Genomic DNA, 20,727 nt, shown 5'->3' with positions numbered 1-20,727 from the left:
CTCAGTTTCCTCGTCTGTAAATTCACTGTCCTCCAGGACTTCTAGCTGCTCTGAGTACCTTAAAGAGCTATTTAATGGTCATTTCTTATTAAAGTTCCCCAGTTCGAATGGGATATCAGAAGAGAAAAGGTGACTATCTTGGTCTTTGCTGGAAAATCAGCCTCCTTGATATGATTCAGTGTGGTCCAGTGGGAAGGTTTGCCAGAAAGCAGCATCACAGGACCTGAATTAAAATCTCTGCTGCTCCACCACATTTGGGCAAACCACTTCCCATGTCTAAGGCATCTATTATATGTCATTCATATTGTAATTATCTCTTTGTCTTCCTTTGTTGTTCAGTTCTTTCAGTTGTGTCCAACCCTTTGTGGCCCCCTCTTTGTGGTCTGGTTGGGGTTTCCTTTGTAAAGAAATTGAAGAGGTTTGCCATCTCCTTCTCCAGTTCATTTGATAGATGAGGAAACTGAGGCACACAAGGTTAAGTGACTTTCCCAGAGTCACAAGCTAGTATCAGAGGTCAGATTTGAACTCAGGAAGATGTGTTTCCCTGCCTTCCAGACCTGGTGCTCTTTCCACTATGCTACCTAGCTTCCTTCTGTCTTCCTTACCTATCTATTGGATTCTTAAGCTCTAAGAGAAGAGGAACCCAATTTTTCTCATCTTTGCATCTCTCCTGCTGTCTAGCATACTTAATAAATATTTATTATTTAATTCAATATCATCGAAAGACTCAAGGCCCCTTGTATGTATATTAATATGTATGTTGTATGTATAATATGAATGTATAGTAATATACATATTAATATTATGTGATATAATACACATAATGTGATATACTATAATACACATATTATATTATTAGTACATGACATGTGTTACACATGTTAATAGTTACCTTTGATTTTCTTGAGTTAAAACTCTGAACTCTTTGAAGCCCAAAACTATCTCATATGTTTTCTGAATTCCCCATAGAGTCCAGCATGGTTTCAGAGCAATAGGAGGTGCCCCATAATAGATTCTTATTGAATGAGTGAAATAAATTCCGTTCAATTTAAGAAGAAAAATTTTTAATACCGACTAGTCAAATGGAAAAAGCAAAAGATGATGTCCAAGTACTCAATTAACATCTCAATATCATGAGAAAGCAAGGAAAGTCCTTCTCAAGAGTAAATGGGAGAACTAACAGAAGAATCATATAGGATATACAGGTATCACTGGGATTCAATGTGATCATTAGAAGGAACATCTAAATTTATGAATTCAGAGATCCATTGGAATATTGAATATTTGCGGGCTATATACTATGTATATAGCATGGCCAAGACAAAAATGTTGCACCTCTGTCCTTGAGGAGTTTACTCATATATAAATAAATAAATAAAATGAAATCAAAATAATCAATCCATTAGAAGGCACTTTTTAAATATGGAGACTCTGAAGTAGTTTTCTGATCTTTTGTAAAGAGGCAAGAGAATTCATTCCGCTATTTCCAACATGGCTTAGGATTTTTCTTGTATTATTTTCCATGAGAAAGGCAACATAGTATGGTGGGGAGAGATCTGGCCTTGAAGTCAGGAAGCCTTGCTTAAAGTCCTATCTGTGCCACATATTACCTGTGGGACTCCAGGTAAATAACCTTTTAGTTTTCCTAGCAACTCTCTTGGAATAGAAGTTAAAGAGGTTTGCTGATAATATTTATTGACTAAATATACCTGAGAAGGGAGTCACCCTACTGGGAGTTTCTCATACTAATAAATCATAGACCTGGACTCCTCATAAAAAGGAGTCTAGCTTTAATCATTGCTAACTTGATGTTTTTAGGAATATCAGACCCTTTGGATATTGTATTGAGGCTACAAATGGTTTTTAATGGTCCTAAATTGTTCCGCAAACTTGAGCAGTGCGCCTCCCAACCAGGTAATCATTGACACAACCATTAGCAAGGGAAAGATTTCTGAATATGAGCCACCCTCGATTTTTGTTATTTTAAGGGCTTCATTGATTTGCTGGTCAATGTAATGAATGTCATATATGGTAATGAAGAGTCCATAACCCCCCAAAAACTTACTAAAGTGTAGGAGTCACATTATACAAAGACCCCAAGATAGAATTAAAGGCACATCTGGATGGTATATGAGAAATCCTTTATATTTGGGGTCTTGAAACAAAAATGTACGCAATTGCTGGTACCTCAAGAATAGCTCTATGATGCCCTCCTTCAGGTGCCAAGGAAGAAATGTACTCTTTGAAGCTCTAAAAATCCAAAGTCCTTTCTGATTTAACATCAGTCCCAGTCAAGTGTACGTACCCAATTCTTTGTGATAAATTTGGCTCCTTTCTCTTGCTCCATAAGGCAAAACTCCAAATTACTGGAGGATTCTCACTAATTTTGAGATTGGGAAAGATCCCTCTATTAAAATTCTGGTGACAACTATTAATTAATTGTCGAAAGGAAAAGCTGAAAGAAAAAGATCAATATTCAGTACCTTAAATATTTTTGCTCTGTACTGTCTTGCTAAACTTTTAATCAGTAGGATAAGAATAACTATGTGATCTACAGTTGGAACATAGTCCAGATTAAAAAAACAAACAAACCTATGTGTAACCAAACTATGATATCATCCCATGAAAATCCCTGTATTAGATAACCTTAGATAACCTTCAATCATTCTAAAGTGTATGTCTTAAGTTGTGTGACCATGATATATATTAATGTTTATATTGAAATGATAATGCAAGAAAGGCCTACAGAGGGCTGATTGAATCATTTTAGGGCTAATTGAGACTTCATGGAAAGTACAAAGTTAAAAACAAAGACCTGCAAAATAAAATCTTACATGAATCAGCTTCTAGAGAAATTGTGCTATATGTGAATCAAGAGACCTATAAAAAATCTGTGAATTCTGTACCTCAGGGTCTCAGACAGTACTGTGTGGATTGTAGACACTATCTTTGTTTCTCTCAATAAAGATTGGGTTCCTTTGCCTAGCAAGGCTTCCCATTTTCTTTTTTTTACAAAGTTTAATTTGTCTTAGAGAAAAGATGCTATTTAAAGTTAGGAACAGGTCACTAAATAATTTCAGCACTTAAAAAATGCAGCTAAAGGTGAAATTAAAAAGGTATAGTGAGCGTCTGGGAAAAGCAATAATTAAACCTAGGTTTAAATCCCATCTTTACCCTTTATTACATCAAGATCTTGGCCAAATTATTCAGTTTCCCTGGATCTCAGTCACTTCATCTGTAAAACTCTAGGATGTTGTATTGTATGGCTTCTGGGGTCCCTTCCCATTCTAAAGTCATGACCCTGTATTATTATTCAAATGTAAGAAAGTAAAAAAATAGATCAAAACTTCATCGTGACAGACAGAAAGCAGTTTTGAGACTGCATTCACCATGGAGAAGTGGTCAGCTTCTGGAGCAACTCAGATGTGCACCATCTTTGTTCTACCAGCAGATGTTGCTATAAAGTAGAACAAAGCAAGAACGCTGGTAAAAGGGACAGCTCTGTATCCTTGGACCTTTGCTCATGTAACCTAAGAAATGTCCCTGGAACTGATCTATTCATTTGCATTAAACAGAGTTTTAGCTAGCCACACTTTATTTGTGATACGCTTTCACTGGGTTTTTGTTTTTGTCATGGAAAGGATCTTATTTTAATGTACAAAAATGATCTGGAGAAGGAAATGGCAAGTCACTGAGTATCTGCTAAAAAATAAGAATTTTAGCTAGCCACACTTTATTTATGGTAGCCTTTCACTCTGTATTTTTGTTTTCGTCATGGAAAGGACATGGTTTTAATATACAAAAATGAGCTGGTGAAGGAAATGGCAAAGCATTCCAGTATCTACTAAGAAAATACCAAAAAGTCACAGAAAGTTAGACACAAATGAACTGATTAAACAATAACAAAAAACAATAAATTGGAAACCTGTTAGAATACTGTGTGTAGCTGACAACAGCCTGAGCTATTAAGTTCACTGCCCACTTAAGCGAAGGAAAATAAGATTGTTACCTTATGACCAAGCCCTTAACTCTGTTGACAAATGGGTGAAAGAGAAAGATGAAAGCATTTTATCATAGACCTCTCAAATAGTCATTTCTTTAAGTAGCACTTGATGACAAATGAATGGAAATAAGATATACTTATCCAGACATTTCAAAGTCCAGTGGTACGATCAAATTCCTTAGGAAAGCAGCTTAATTTAGTAAGGAGGAAAAAATAGTGTCCTGTGCCATGAAATTATTGAGTCTTAACAATGATGGAGATAGTGTTAGATAAACTTGGGAAGATTTGCACGAACTGATGCAGAAAGAAGTAAAATAGAATCAGAACACTGTATATGATAATGGCAACATTGTAAAGACAAAACAATTTTGAAAAGCGTAAGAACTTTCATCATAACCAGTCATGATTTGAAAGCACTGATTGTGAAACATACTACCTAACTCCTTAGTGGAAAGTGATGGAAGCAGGATAGAGCCATTGGACTAGGTCATTGTGGGAATATTTTTCTTTATGCCTCATTATGCAGATTTCTTTCAAGGGCTTTATATTTTTTCCTCATTTCTCATTTGTTAGGGAGAAGAGAAAATAAATTATTATTACTTGAAAATATATTTATTTTCTAAAATATTGTCAAATCTCTGTTCTAACACTTATTAGCTTAGTCAATTAGGCTCTTTAAATTTCAGCTTCTTCATCTGTAACATGAAGTAAATAATATTTTAACTACTCCCTTTATAAATTATTTTATCAAACCTGTGATTTCATAATTGTGAAGAGCTTTCTTTTCTTAATCAGCTCAATTTCTTTTTTCCAATTTAGAATTTAGAAAATAGCCTGGGGGCACTGAGAAGTTAAGGGACTTATCCAAGATCACATAGCTAGGATGTGGTGACAAAGGAGGAAATTGAACCCAGGGCCAGTTCCCTAGTCACTATGCCATGCTTAGATAAGATATTTTAATAACTGTTTAAATATAAACATATATGTATAAATATGATACAACCATATATCTATTTTCTAATACATTTGAATTAGTATTTCTTTTGTATGACTTAACATGTAGCACCTCCACACATTCAGTCATTCTGTGATATCTAGACTGCAAAGCATAATGCATAGGAAATTTTGGTGTTGAGAAGACATATTTTCTTATCTCATCTCTGACATTTTCTAGCTAGATGATCCTCAACAAATCTTTTAACTTCCATGTGCCCCAGGCAACTCCCTAGATGGATTATAATCTGCTCTGTAGTTGGTGGGGGACAATTCCCACACCCAGCATTCCCTGCATTGTTCATCATAGATCTTTTATCTAGGTGGTAGAAGGGATAGAACACTGAGTTTGCAGTTAGGAAGACTTGATTTTAAATTCAGCCTTAGATACAAGCTTGGGTGACCCTGGCCAAGTTCTTTTGTTTTTAATTTGTTTGCCTCAATTTCCTCAACTGTAAAATGGGGATATTAACAGCACATACTCACAAGGTTGTGAAGATAAAATATTCGTAAGCACTTAGCACATAGTAAGTACTTTCTTTATAAATGCTTATTCCTTTCCCTCCTCCTTTTCTCTTCATTTATTCCCTTGAATAAATCTATCTACATACATTTTATTTGTAAATTGTTTTACTTTTAAATTTGCTTATACAAATGTGAACGTATACTGTGAGAATCCTTATCCAGATCCATTGATGTGTTCAATTCATTCTGGGACATTTAAATCCACACCCTTTGCTAGTTATGGGATTTATTTTCCCTTCTGCCTAGTGACGACAGCCATTATGTTTGGATCTATAATCATATTATTCCAACAGGAGTCTGAGCTTTACACTTGATAGTGACTTTAATTAGGAAACACAGTATGGATGCAAGATTTTCCTACAACCTGACTCAGGTGTCCATCAACCTGACTCTGTGTGTAGCACAAATGAAGTAATTGAAGTAATTGTGTATCCAAAACATGTAGTAATGCTCTAAACATCTCTGTACGTCCTGATGACTGTTTAGCAGCTCTATGCCCGTGTCTCTTCTAAGCCTCAAAGGATAAAGATGGAGTGTAGTCTAAGATGTGTCAACGTGTGGCCACATTCCAGCTGGGATTTGGCCATTTTTCCAGAGCGTTCTTGTAAAGATGCTTCCTAATGGCTCCTTGAACTTCCTCGTTTGTCAACAGCTTCCTAGAATACACAAAGGAGGTGGAGAAAGAACACATGGGAAGAAAGCCAAATGTAACTACTATTAAGGGAAAGTGTCTCCACCATTAGTGGGCTACTAGGTCAAAGACGTAAAATAGTAGCCAAGACCATTGGCCTGCAATGAGAAAGGCACAGTGTCCAGAATGGGAAGAGTGTTAGGGCCTTCATAATTTACCCTGCTCCTACTGCATCTAGAATGTTGTCTTTGGGTTTCATAAGGACATTAATAAGTTAGAGAACATTCAGAGGTGGGAAACCAGAATGCAGAAGGATCTCAGTCATAGTTAAGAATCAGAATTCGGGATACTAAATTTAGAGAAGATTTGATGGAATAAAATAAATTGTCTTCAAATATCGGAAGGGCTGTGGGTCTTTAGATTTATTTTGTTTCCAGAGGGCCAAGGTAGAGATACTGGGTAGTAATTGTATTGGCAGAGTTGGTTTGATGTAAGGACAAATTCTTAATAATTAGAGTTGTGCAAACATAGAATGCCTTTCCTCAGGGGATTGTGGGCTCCTCCTCTCTGAAGATCTTCAGTCCAGGATTAGATGAATTTCTTATAAGGATTTAGCAGAAGGAAATCTTGTTCAGAATTGCTTGGACTAGTTGGATTCTGAAGTACTTGCCAATTGTGAGATTCTATTAGTTCCTCAAGTTAAGTAAAAAGGAACATCTGAGACCAGACCTCCAGAGGAACTTCCGCTCTGGAATCTTGCTCTCCGATTGTCAAGTCTCTTCTGAAATGCTGTTTTGGAAAAATCCTAGCCATGTTTCACTTCGTCCCTCTTCTTAAGTCTACTTCCTTTATAGCCTTAATCAATTGACAAGTATTTATTAAGCACCAACTATATTCCAGACACTCTGCTAGACAGTAAGATATAAATAAAATAAATAAATTAACTCCTACTTAAAAGAAACTTGCATTTTAATGAAGGGGACAAAGCACCTGATTGCCCACTACTTCTTTTGAAACCATGAACCATGATCAGATGACCTGGATCATGGTCCCTGGATTCGATGTGCCCATCTACTTCCCACTTGCCATCCTTGTAACTTCCTGAATTAAAGTGCCTGGCTGTCACTCCCCATTTGCTTTGTATTCTTTAGTTGAATATAAGCTTCTTGAGTACAAGGACTCCTTACTTGGTATTTTTTCTCAGTAATCGGTATAATAAGTGCTTATTAATGCTCTTTCATTAATTTTTTATCCATCTATTTTAGTGATGGTGATTATTGGAAATGTTTTTTCAATCTCCTAGAGTCCTCTATTAACTATTCTAACTTGTTACCTGTTAGTTATACATTTTTTGATGCTTTGTCCTGGTGGCCTTTGTAAAAAGAAATGTACATTTATGTCCATGTTATACAGCATAAGAAGACTTATAGAACTATAGGATTTAGACCTGAATAGAGCATTAGAGATGATCTAGTCCACAGGTGTCAACCATGTCCAATAGACTACATGCCCTCAACACCCCTGAGTGCAGCCAGAACCAGATTAAAATGCAATTGGGAAATTAACAAAAATTAAAATATAGATAATGTTAATATGTGGATTTCTGAGATCTCAAGGAACCTTATATACAGTGGTCCCTGTTTTTACTGGAGATTGACAACACTGATATATATATATGTTACTGATAAAGTGACATGTCCAAGATGGTGTTATACAGATCAATCATAGATTTATAACTGAAAGGTAATTTAGAGATTATCTAGTCCTCTCCCTTTCACTTTACAGATGAAGAAACAGAGATACAGGGAAGCAAAGAGACTTGTCCAGTATCACACAATGAGTAAGTGGCCAAGTCATAGCTCTGTCCTTGTTTTCTGACTCCAAACCCAGCCCTCCTTTATTCTTGCCTCTTTTTCTTGCTTAATGGAAAATGAGATTTTCAAGCAAGAATCTCATATTCCTTGGCAATTAGCACAATTGAATATTTAAATTATATCTTAAGATCTAAAAATCTACTTTTGTTGAAAAACAAAAGTGTGAGTTGGCTTGGCTTCTATAGCTAATCTCACATTTTACCTTTAGAAAATGACAAGCTAGGTAGATGAAATATTTTTTTAATTTATAGTAGAAATTTACAAAAATAGTTTTAATAAAATTATTACAAAATCAATTTACAATATAACTTATACAACCATCTCCTCAAAATACGACATTGGATTATACCAAGTAAACTACATTTGCTTTTGTTAAGTCACATCATAGTATAAATAATGCTTCTTCATCATATTTTTACAAGTGTATATACCAATAATGATGAATAATAAACAGCACATGTTATTTTTATGACTTTCAATAAAAAATTCATTTTTGGCTAAAATAAAGCCACCCATAGGAAAACAGAGAACATAGTTTTGTTTTGCTTTGCTTTGTTTTTCTGTTGAACAAAAGTCCTATTTAATTATGTTGGAGTGTACAGTATTCAGTTTGAAAGCACCAAATACACACACACACACACACACACACACACACACACACACACACACACCACCCCTCTTCATCTTATTCCTTATTTTGCCAAGATAATGGCTCCTTCAAGGGTGAGCCCCAAACCCCTCAGCCTCAGTTCTGCCCTTCATTGGTCTCAGGTTTCCATCATGCACTGAGGCTGGATGTATTCTTCTTTGGCTTCCAATTGAGATATTTCAAAGCTTAGGAAATATACTGAGCTCCTCCATGTGGCTGAATCTCTGTAACTCCCCATCCAACAACATTGCCTCTGATATGACAGGAATCATCTCCTCTTGTTTGCCTGATCTCATCGCTGCTGAGCACTCGGTCCCAGAGGTTAAAGCCAGTGAGCCTTCCAGAGAAAGCCAGTGTTTCATCAAAGCCCCCACCCACACAGCAGCCATTCTTTTCTTGGCCTATCTGCAGAATTCCCCCCTCTGGGACGATGTGACCTGTGGCCATCCCAGAGCCGGTGGCTGCCAGTTCTCCATTGAGCCACAGGGATGCCGTCCCTTCCTCGGAGCTCCACGTACCGCACAGATAGGTCCACTTTCCTAGGGGGACCACAGCGTTGGCGACGAGTTTGTTCTGGTCCCCGCCCACCACGAGCACAGTGGACCACGAGTTGAGGTAGAGCTGGATTTCATATGGATTCCTCTTCGTGCCATAGGAGAACAAAATGGTTTTATTTAACACATCGGTTGCCCTGACCCAGATGCAGGCACTAAAAGACCGAAGTTGCATTTCGGTTACTGGGTGAACGCTGCCAAAAATCTTCTTGGAACGCATTGGGAATAAAAGTGCTGTTTCACAACCTATAATAGAAATAGCAGAAAAGATAGACACTGAGCAGCCATTGAAATTCATTCAGAATGAGTCATGGAAGGGGAATGGGGACACAAATCGAGGCTTTTTAAGGATCACATAGGAAAACGCCGTGCAGTTAGGTGATGTCCCCCATAATCTATCTCTAGTTAACATCTATTTCACACCGTTGCCTTTCGTGCCCTCTAGTTCCCAGACAAATTGGTGTGCTGGCTCTTCCAAACTCTCAGCGTCCCATCTGCTACCTCTGTAACTTTGTAAAGGCCACCCCCTGACCTGGAACGCCATTCTGCCTTACTCTGGGGACCTTTAGATTCCTTTGAGGTTCAGTTCATGTATCACCTCCTATAAAAAGCCTTTCTCCCCTCCCAATCCCCAGTGTTCTCAGATGATTGCGTTATCCGTTTATCTCTCTAATTAAAGTGCAGGGATTGCCCATTCATGTAGCCACCACCCCGACACGGGCCCTCATTGCCTTCCCTTGGAAAAGTGCATTTGCTCTCCAATCGGGCCCCTCACTGAGCACCGTCTCCACTCCAATCTATCCTCCACTCAGCTGCCAAAATGATTTTCTTTACTCCCAGATTCAAACTTCAGTGGCTCCCTATCATCTTCAGGATCATATATAAAATGCTCTACTTGGCATTTAATGCCCTTCACACCCTGATCCTTTCTACTACTTCAGTCTTCTTCTACCTTCTTCTCCTCCATCTAGTCTCTGATCCAGCCACACTGTCCTTGCTGTCTTGATCACAGTCCACTTCTAGGTTCCATGTTTTTTTATGGCCATCCTCACCTCTTCCTTCTGGCTTCCCTGGCTCAATTTCCATCCTGTTCGGGAAGCCTTTCCTGGCCAGCTTCCCTCTGAGGTTCCCTTCTAGCTCCTCTGATTATAGCTTGTATGTCCTAAGTCATTTGCCTTGCTGCCTCTTCCACCAGACAATGAGTTCTTCGGGGGCAAAAACAATACACTGGCCTTTACAGCACCAACACTTAGTATAGCATCTGGCCCGTAGTTAATGCTTAACTGTTACTTGTTGACTTAACCCAGGATTCAAAGTACTCCTCATGCACTTCAAGTATTCAATCTTACATGTAATTTTCTATAAACACCCGCCATGTAAAGTGAAATATTCTTCCCAATGGCTCTCCCACTGGGATTAGAGTAGAAAAGACTCATAGAGATCAGTTCTTCAGCCCCTTTGAATTTATAAATAAGAATCAGAGACAGTGAAGTGAAATGGCTTGCCCATGGTCACAGAGGTAGTAAGAATCAGAGACAGGATTTGAACACAAGTTTTCTGCCTCCCACCTAGCACTCTTTGGACAGTATCCCATGTAATCAAGCAAACACAGGAGCAAACAGGCATGGTGTGAAGGATGTTAAACAAGGACACCCTTCTGTTAGCCCTGGAATTCTGAAATAAGGCAGTCTAGGCCAGTTATTTCAGGATAAAGGCATTCAACTAAATCTGTCCCAATTTTCTGTGCTTTCTTTCCATCTACGTTTAATGAGACATCAATTCTTTTTTTTTAAGATTCACTTGATCGTGGTATTTTCTCCAATGATCACACTGAATTCAGTCCACTTAAGATCAAGGAGCTTAAAAATCCTCCAAACAAACCATTAGCACTTTGGACATTTACTTTACCCCATGCTGTAGGTAATCCAAAGAATGAGAGCTAAGTGGTACACTGGGAATTGAAGTTTAAAAGACCTGAGTTCAAACCTTACCTGAGACATTTACTAAATGTGTGATTCTGGAAAGTCATTTCCATTCTCCCAGAATCAGTTTCCTCATGCATAGAACAGGGATAACATATCACCTACTTCACAAGGTTATTATGAAGATGAAGTGATATTATTGATGTAAAATAGTGAATCTTAAAGGACCGCAGAAATGCTAGCAATTTTTGTTGTTACTTATGTGAGGAGGGATTTCAGGAGAAAGCAGGTTCATCCAAGCTATTATATAGAATAAGAGTCCTCCCTCCCACAGTCTGATCACTCATCTGCAAGAGAAGCCTTTTATCTCCTGAGGGAATAGAGTCCACTTTGGGTGATAAATTATCAGGGAGGATGTCCCCCCTTACAGGAAGCCTGCGTCAATGCCAGTGGGAAACTTCCACTCATTCTGGCAAATCTGCTTTTGAAATGTAGGGGCATTCTTATTAAATGATTACTTCATTGATAGATTTTTCTGCTTCTTTCATCTAAAGCCAGAGCAAATGGAAACCAGTTCTTCGGAAGACTAATAACAGTATGATTAGGAAGTCCGGGAAGAGCTGGGCTGGCAATAGACCAGGATGTAAGAAATCAAAGCCTGTTGCTAAAAATGTTATTTTGAGTCTTCCTGAGGGGAAGATTCCTAAAGAAGTAGTAAGCATGACACAGACAAATTTTGGAAACTGTAATCAAATTTGGCTTAGTCTTTCTGATTACGCTAATTCATTTTACAGTTCAGAAATGCATAGGTTTAGGCAATGATTTCCAGCACACACGGAATCACAGGATTTAGAGAAAGAAGAGACCCCAGACATCATTTTATGATATCTCCTTATTTTACAAATGAGGTAATTGAGGCCTAGAGAGAATAAGAGCTTTTTCTTCAAAGCCACACAGCTAGTTCGTGATGGCGCCTTCGTTGGAAACCAGATCTTCTTACGGCTAACCTAATGCCCTCTCTACTCTATGTGTATGAGAATTAACTTTTTTAAAGTGGGTAGTTCTCCAGATATTCTATTATTCAGTATTACATTCAATATTATGAACACAATTAAGACAATGTCATAATTCCTATTCTATTAAGGTAGCAAAAATCGCCATCTGTCTTCATACCCATCTGTACTTAATTTCATGTTGCTCAGTGGAAGACCTAGATTTAGATGCCCTTTTAATACTACTTGTATGACCATAGGCAAGTCAATAAACCTTTTTGAGCCTTAGTTTCCTTATCTGTAAAATGGAGATAATAACATCTCTATGAATAGTACCTACCTACAGGGTTTGGGCGAAGCTCAAATGGACTAATATTTATAAAACACTTTGTGAACTCTAAGACACGAAATATGTCTTGGTGAAGTTTTAATCTTATTAAAGTTACAAAGTTTGATTGTAATAAAGGCAATTCTTGTCATTTTCCATCTCTTTCCCCTGTGGTATCATTAAACATTTCTTATTCTATGACCCAAGCTAATACTTTGTCATTATAGGTTGTCTTTGTGATATAGTAACAAACAAAATTGAAGAAATATTGGAATAAATCTTCAAAGTGTAATGAAGATTCATATTTCAGTGTGACAATTTTATTTTTAAAATAAAATAGCAAATGTGTCTTGAATTTTTCCCCCATCAGTGGTCCAACCACTGGGGAAGCATTTCACTGAGTAATAGGGGTGGTCAGAGGAATCTACTAGATGGGGTTAGTTCCCATAGAACCAGACACATAGTGGGCTTCTCATGAATTCCTGTTAAAATAGGAAAAATCGGGATCGTAAGATTTAAAGCTAATCCAATCCCTTTATTTTAAAATAAGTAAACTGAGGAAGATAGAGTTTAAGTGACTTTCCCAATGTGACAAAGGTACTAAATAGAAAATAAATTTCTTAAGGGTAGGGACCATGCCATTTCTTTATATTTCTTGTTATTAGTGCAGGGCTTGATACATAGCATGTGCTAACTCAAGCTTCTTGAATTGAAGCTAGTGGGGCTGGGATTTAAAAAAACATTGAACATCATGAACATCTGAACATATGCTTTTCCTATTTCTGATGTTCTGTTTGGTCTTTTGTAAGATGGGATGCTATTGTATATTTGGTACCCAAAACATCAGGAAATGAATTGCAGAAATTACATTTCCCATAAAGCCCTCCTAGTATATAGACACAGCATGCCTTGGAGCTATAACTAACTAATCTGCAAGAGTTGATCTTTTAGTATTACATTTCAGAAATTGGCAAATGGCTATAGATCAGAACTTAATTTACTTTAGAATTTTACTGATTGTCTAGACTTAAGGTGATGGAAAAAAATGTCAATAATGGCAATTCAACATAAAAGTGGACAGTGTGTACACATCTGGCTCTCCACCTCCTAGATCTGGTTGTTAAATATTTATCAGTACAGTAGTCCCCTGTAAAGTGAAGGACCTGGTGACCTCTCAAAGTCTGTGACTATTGCCTGGTTTCTGGAGCACTAAATGAGATGATTTTGTCTAATTTGATAGTCACTTATCTAGACTGTCTCTCTACTCCTTTAAGAAAACAAAAGTTAAACAAACAACAACAACAACAAAAAAAAGCTGAAACATAAATTGCTTATTCCTGAGGAGATTTTTTTCTGATTAGCAGCTTATTCCTGGTAATTGCCTCTCTCCATGACCCTTCCAGAGATTCCCACTCCATCAAGCTCGTTTTATTACAGCGCTAGAGAGGGGGAGAATTCCTCTGGCCCCTCAGAAGATCAGTTTACCATTAGAGCATGGGATTTGATCAATCCTGGTTGATATTATCAGTCAGGACTTTCCCTAAAGACAAGCAACCAAGCTGGAAAAAAGTCCTATAACTTTAGAGTTCAGACATTCCTCTCTCTAGATACCAGAGATTACATTTACAATAAAAATAAGAGGTGGTGCAACGAGTGGATAGGGCACTGGGCTTGGAGTCAGGAAGGCCTAAATTCAAATCTGGTTTCCGACAATTACTAGCCATGTGATCCCGGGCAAGTCACTTAACTCTGTTTGCCTCAGTTTCCTCATCTGTAAAATGAGCTGGAAAAGGAAATGGCAAAACCCCAAATGGGGTTTTGAAGAACTAGCCATGACTGAAAAAACTCAACAAGACCTAAATTGAGGCCCAGCTTCTGATCAATTTGCAGCTGAGGAAGGGAAACTGAGAAGACTTTTTTTTTTTGTCAATAATTTAAACTGTTGGGTTGATTCCAGGGTGGGATATTATAAATGTTTTAAGGTCAAAGCTGCTACCACTTTAGCTCTCTCTCTGTGTGTGTGTGTGTGTGTTTGAATTCTGTAGAACAAACTCCTTTGAAAGGCAGTTTGACATAGGGACACAAGGCTGCATTTGGGGTTGAGTGACTTGGAGTCAAATCTCATATCTGCCTTTTAATTTCTGGACACCCTTAGACTAGTTCTCGAACTCTCTGGTGCCCGGTTTGTAAATCCCATATACCTAAAAGGTGAGACTCGATGTTCCCTAAATTCCCAGTTAGTAGAATCTCTCTACCCAGACCTAGGATCTCATACTGGAGAATAACTCATTGATATTATAACTCATTTGACCCTCATAATCCCCTGGGAGGGCAGACTGTGCTATTATGTTCCCATTTTATGGAGAAGGATACTAAAACTCGCTCCATCTGAGTTGCCTCATAAGATCCTGGACCCGGATGGAGGGGATAACTGCGGAGGTCCCTCCCAGCCTTAGCTCTGTGCTCTGGCTAGTCTATTATGGGTATTAATGAGGGCTTTCTTCAAGAAAAGCCAAAGGCTGGGTCGGGGCTGGAGGCAGGGACCGCGAACATTGTCGGTTCTTTGGACTCGAGTGTGTCTCTGGCTATGGGACTTCCCGGCCCCCCAGTGGGAAGCTGGGGCTTCTGGCGTCAGCCCATCGGGCGCAGGCAGCCAGACCGGGGGGGGGGGGGGGGGGGGGGGGGGGGGGGACGGGGCAGAAGGCGTCTCTTACCCGCAGGTAGCGATCGCTGTCCGGCCCACCTGCGCAGGGCGCGCAGCTCCTGGGAGAGCGGCAGCAGCTCGGGGCCCGCGGCGTCCAGCGCCCTCTGCCAGGCGCTCTCCAGCTTGGCCAGGCGGTGCGTCAGGCCGCGGCTGGCCAGCAGCACCTCGTCCAGCGTCTGGGCCAGCCGGCCGGGCTCCGGGGCCGGGGCGCACGTGCGGGCCACGTCCGAGCGCAGGCTGCGCAGCTCGGCGGTCAGCACCTCCTCGGCCGCCTGCAGCAGCCTGTTCTCGCGCATCTGCGAGTTCTCCAGCATGATGAAGAGCCGGTCCCACGTCGTGCGCTCCTTGCGACACTCGCACACTGAGCCTGGGGGAAGTACGAGAGGCTGCGGTCAGGGGCCCACCTGCTCGGCCCCGGGGCCAAGGAGGTGGGCAGAGGCCACGGACCAAGCCTCCTTCTCCGCCTGCCCCGGCGCTCCCGGGAGGTCTAGGTCAAGTCTAGCCGGATTTCTGCAAGCCCCACCTCCCTTCCGCCGGAGGCATTCAGAAAAGTAGTCCTAGACCCTCAGAAAGTGCATTTCACCCGTGTGGGAGCGCTCTGCGGCCGGTACTTCTTTCTATACTAAACCGCTTTTTCTCGGGGAGGGGGAGAAGCGCCTGACATGGCTCTGTGATTCATAGCGCGCGAGCGACGGGATCCCTCCCCCGGACGGGCTTCCCCAACTTTCCTGCGCTTCACCCTCTTGGCTCGTTACCTGGGAGCTGAGAGGCCGGGATTTAGCGCAGGTGAGACAGTCAGAGGCAGAAGGTGAAGCCTGGTGGTCCGGCCGTAGGACCATAGATTTGGGAGCGGGAGGGTCGTGAGGGGTCACCTACTCCAGTCTCATCATTTTACACCCAGAAATTGAGCCGCAGCAGTTACACGTGACTTGCTCACAGATAAGTGCCAGTGGTGCCATTAGAACTCCCCCTGACCCGGAGCCCACCTTTCCAGGCGCTCAATGTGTCCAGTCGCCTCTCAAACTACTTCAGCTCCCTCCCCTCCTTTCGAGTCCTATATTAAATTACTTCTTAAAGTTCTCTCTGCTCCAAAGAGCTCCCTCTTTGCAAAGGACATTTCTTGAAATAAAGTGTCCTTGCTCCGACGTGACCTGCCCCCAGGGCTCGCAGAGCGGGCTGTGAACAATGAGGGGAGCAGGGAAACAGTTAACAGCCACTTACTTTCGTCAGTGGGACGCAGCCCGTTCTCGATCTCGTTATCCAAGTTCACGTACAGGAGGTTGTAGTCATGGTTGTTCTCGGCCGCCAGGGCGGAACAGAGGGCGCAGACCAGGATCACCGGGAGATGCTGCATTTCGCTAGCGCTGGGCCAGAGCTCCCTGAAAGTCGCAGGGGACAGAGTCGGCCTGGAGCGGAAGGGGACTGAGAGCTGGAGGCTGGGGAGCCTCCTAATAAAGGTCCGAGGCTGCGGAGAGTGAATGAATGGGGAAGGCTGGGGGCACCGGGGGTTGGGGGCTGGGATAGAAATGCCTCTGGTTATTGGAGGAAGAGGAGGAGGAGGAGGGGGCGAGGAGCTAGCGGAGGCGGGGAAGTTAGGCAACACCAACCCCCCAAGGTTTGTTCTGTGGTCAGGTTAATTGAGGGAGGGGAAAGAAGGGGGTCGCTGAGAGCCGGGGTAAAACCCTTCTTGCGAGACTTGTCCCTGGAGAATTAGATGTTGTAATGTGAATTTGTAACCCTAATTGGGGAGGAGCTGCTAGCGGGGGTTAGGAAGAAAAATCCATCAGAGCAGGAAGAAAAGACAGAAAAGAGATAATATGGGGGGGGGGGGGGAGGAAAATATGGGAGTATTTTTTCTCATTCCTTTTAGTCCCCAAACTTTCTCTTTTCTTTCTTTCTTTCTTTCTTTCTTTCTTTCTTTCTTTCTTTCTTTCTTTCTTTCTTTCTTTTTCTTTCTTTCTTTCTTTCTTTCTTTCTTTCTTTCTTTCTTTCTTTCTTTCTTTCTTTCTTTCTTTCTTTCTTTCTTTCTTTCTTTCTTTCTCTCTTTCTTTCTTTCTTTCTTTCTTTCTTCTTTCCTTCCTTCCTTCCTTCCTTCCTTCCTTCCTTCCTTCCTTCCTTCCTTTCTTTTTTCTTTCTCTCTCTCTTTCTTTCTTTCTCTCTCTTTCTTTCTTTCTCTCTCTCTTTCCTTCTTTCTCTCTCTCTTTCCTTCTTTCTTTCTCTCTTTCTTTCTTTCTTTCTCTCTTTCTTTCTTTCTTTGTTTCTTTCTTTCTTTCTCTCTTTCTTTCTTTCTTTCTTTCTTTCTTTCTTTCTTTCTTTCTTTCTTTCTTTTCTTTTCTTTCTTTTCTTTCTTTCTTGTTGTTCTTTTACTCTTCCTTCCCAGTAGCCTAGATTTATATGCCTCAGTTGCCCAGAGCTATAGATGAATTTCAGTATAAAACAAGAATGAAATCCCAGAAATGTCCAATCTATTAGGAATCTATCTTCTTTCCAGCTAGTGTCTAATTATACTTCCCACTATTCGTGTTAAAGCAAGTTTGTAAAGTTCTAAACAAAGCCTTGAGAGCTTCACAAACCCAGTAAGGGGGGAATGGGGAGGGTAAGGAGAAGGGAGAACTAGAAGAGACAAATACGTAAATCTTAGAGGTGTTTGTTTTCCTCTTCCAGTAGCAAATCTCTGCGAATATAGAGCTTACTTTGCTGTGATTGGAGACTAAGATCATTTTTCAAGAGTAAATTTAGATTGTGACTATTTGTCATTTCTAGACTGAAGTGTGTTTATGAGTTTGTAGCATAAATTGGCTCACACTTTTATTGAAGTTATTCTTGGTCTTTTGTTCAATTCAATTGAAAAGTGAAAAAGTGTGTCCACACACACATATTAAATTTCTAACATTAAACATCTTTTTAGAATTATATATCAGCTTTTATTATTTACTATATATTTTATATAGCCATACATACCTTAAATTTTAGCTCTCTTAAAATTCATATTTTGAATAAGTGAGTAATGTGTCTCTAACTGACACAGAGTGACTCTTTATTGTAAACTTTTAATATTCTTGATCCTTATTTCTGGAAGAGATGGGAGAAATCAAAGCAAATGTGAACTCTAGATTGGTGATCTACCACCAGAATATACTGTGCCTTGATGCCTGTTACCAGAGGGCCATTTACCTATTCAAGATCTCTTGACACTTTCTCCAAGATTCTGGGATCAAACTATGTATTTGAGCTTCCTGAATCTCTCCTGCTAATTCTAAAGTACTTCTGCTTTACTTTAATTTGTAGGTGTCTAATTTGAGTGTGAAGACCACTTCTAGGGAAGTGAATATATATGTGTGTTAGAAAGAAGGATGCAGAGTTGAGACCCAGATCTTCTCAGGGGAAGTCCATAATCTCTGGAGGAAGTGATGGTACATATTTGGTCAAATTCCTAGCAAATTCCAGTCCCAGGTGAACAAACCACGATCCTAGGACTGGATCTTTTTCAGGAAATAGGAAACCGTTGCTGTATCTCTCTAGAGCTCCAGACTGTTTGATTAAGAAACCAGATTCCATGAAGCTAAATTTCACGAGCTCTGTTTTTAGTACCTCATGCCAGAGATTCAAAAGGACAAATTCAAGAGTTGTGACTACTGCTAGAATGCTTCTTGGCCAGCCTCTTTAGAAAGATGTCAAACATGAAGAGAATTATCTGGTAGAAGAGCTGGCTTTCTATATTACCCATTGGACTGTGAGCTCTTTGAGAGCTTTGGCCTTTTCCTGTAATCCTAGAGTTTAACAAATGCTAGTTGATTTGGTTTGATTTGGCCCAAATAAAAGGAATCCTACTTTCTGAGGAATCTGCACTGGTCTCCAGAGTGAGGTAGGAGTCTCACCTATGTTTCCGATAGCCTAACAATTAACGCTGTTAGAGAATATGGCTTTGAACTTCACTTGGGAGAGATGTAGAGACTTGGACCATACTCCTAGGGATTTCTACAGGGATGGGATTCTAAAGAACTCCAGGAATGTGACTTCCCAGGGCTTTCAGGATGCAAGCTAGATCTCCCATGTGGAGAGAGAGAACACACTATGAATATTGAAGAAAGAAATCTAAACCAGTATCTTTCCAGTTGAGGAGGTTAAATTTGCAGTCATAGAGTCAGTTCCAGAGTGAGACATTTCTATCAGAGAATCATTTCAAGATTCACAAGGAATGGTCCAGCATAGCTGGGAAACCTGGTGGCAGATTTCATAGACAGCACAGTGATCCAATTATAAAGTTAAAACAAGTCATGATCACTCACAAGAAATGAATAGTAAGGTCCATTTAAGTGCCATTTCTTCTCGAAACTTTCCCTGACTATGTTGTTGTTAATGCTTTTTTATGTTCTCAAATTGCTTTGCATTATTTATGCATCTATTCTATTCAACCATAACTCTCCCACCACCATTCCCCCCCCATTCTCTCCCTTTAGGGATAATATATATCCCTTGAAATCCAGGATATTCTACTGTTTTCCAAGTGATTTCAAAATTCCTAAGTATTGAGTTTTCCCAGTTCCCTATGCCTTATGAATACCCAAAGCAATGAAGTTTAATAGTGCCAGATCAAGAGCTATCTATTATCCCTCTGTCACTGAGACATAATATGGTGTAGTGGGAAAGATCTGTGGCTTTGAAGTAAGATCTGGCTTCAGATCCTGACTCTTCTTATTAATAACTATGTAATCTTAGATGTTGATCAACAGCTCTGGGGCTCAGTTTCCTTCTCTGTAATTGGTTCTGGATTGGTTTTAATGATGCTAAACTCTTCTAGCTACGACATCTCACGGCTCTAGATGTTACAAGTAAAAAGTAGTGACACTAATTTTTATTTTGTGAAATGTCTCCTAACTTTGCAGTTTCAGTTCTTATGTTGCTGCCTCCGAAAGACATCACCCGGGATTTTGGTTTCTTCTAGAGTCAAACTTTTATCATTCTGAGTCTTAACACTTTGGAGGTTTTAAACTGATGCTTTCTTTGCTCACTTCTTAAAATATCCTGCATAAGCCTGACAGTGAAACACATGAATGCATGTGTATTTGCATGCAATCCCTGCTCTTTGGATTCTTGTATTTTTTTCCTATACACAAATCTCCATTTCAGAGTTTGAGTATAGTGCTCCTCATTCAAGGGATCTCTAAAAAAGAGTTGCTTTGGGACTTGGAACTATTCTGAGAGAAAGGCTGGTCTCTGCAGTGATAAACAGATTTTCCCATGTGTTCTTTGCTTGACGAACACCTGAAGCTTATGTAATACGTCTTCTTGATGCTTGTGTTTACAGAAAATCATGAGTGACAATTAAGCCATACCCTGGCAGCCCTTAAATGCTGCTAGAATTTGGGAGTCTGAACCATCTTTGTTCATTGTAAAAAGCAAAGCATCGTTTCCAGATGTCTGTTCTCTTCCTCTGTGAAGGAGAACATAAATGCATTCTATTGGTTTCTTTGGTTTCATTTCCTCTCATATTTATGATAAAGCTTGGTTTTCAATTAAAGGCTGTGCAAGACTCATATCTGTCAGCCTCT

General features: G+C 40.0%; 2 protein-coding genes across 4 annotated transcripts in view; one reads left to right on the top strand and one right to left on the bottom strand.

Annotated features, from left to right (window-relative positions):
• VEPH1 (ventricular zone expressed PH domain containing 1) overlaps positions 1 to 20,727 on the top strand; it is a 205,951-nt gene that overhangs the window by 44,817 nt on the left and 140,407 nt on the right. The window lies entirely within an intron of this gene.
• On the bottom strand, positions 8,250 to 16,687 carry PTX3 (pentraxin 3). The gene is made up of 3 exons (XM_031957566.1): positions 16,397 to 16,687; positions 15,186 to 15,542; positions 8,250 to 9,475 (listed from the first exon to the last, which is right to left on the bottom strand). The coding sequence occupies exons 1-3, from the start codon at positions 16,527 to 16,529 to the stop codon at positions 8,862 to 8,864; spliced, it is 1,104 nt and encodes a 367-aa protein (XP_031813426.1). The 5' UTR covers positions 16,530 to 16,687; the 3' UTR covers positions 8,250 to 8,861.

This window comes from Sarcophilus harrisii, chromosome 3 (genome assembly GCF_902635505.1).
Source record: "Sarcophilus harrisii chromosome 3, mSarHar1.11, whole genome shotgun sequence".
Classification (NCBI taxonomy): domain Eukaryota; kingdom Metazoa; phylum Chordata; class Mammalia; order Dasyuromorphia; family Dasyuridae; genus Sarcophilus; species Sarcophilus harrisii.
Note: the sequence above shows the minus strand (reverse complement) of the source record. Positions and strands in the feature narration are given on the sequence as shown.

Bases quoted from the DNA above. Each gene is read 5' to 3' on its own strand.
- PTX3 (XM_031957566.1), bottom strand. From the start codon at position 16,529: ATGCAGCATCTCCCGGTGATCCTGGTCTGCGCCCTCTGTTCCGCCCTG. The intron at 15,543-16,396 runs GTAAGTGGCTGT...TACTTCCCCCAG, and splicing joins GCTGCGTCCCACTGACGAAA to GCTCAGTGTGCGAGTGTCGC. The intron at 9,476-15,185 runs GTAAGAGACGCC...TTTCTATTATAG, and splicing joins ACAGCGATCGCTACCTGCGG to GTTGTGAAACAGCACTTTTA.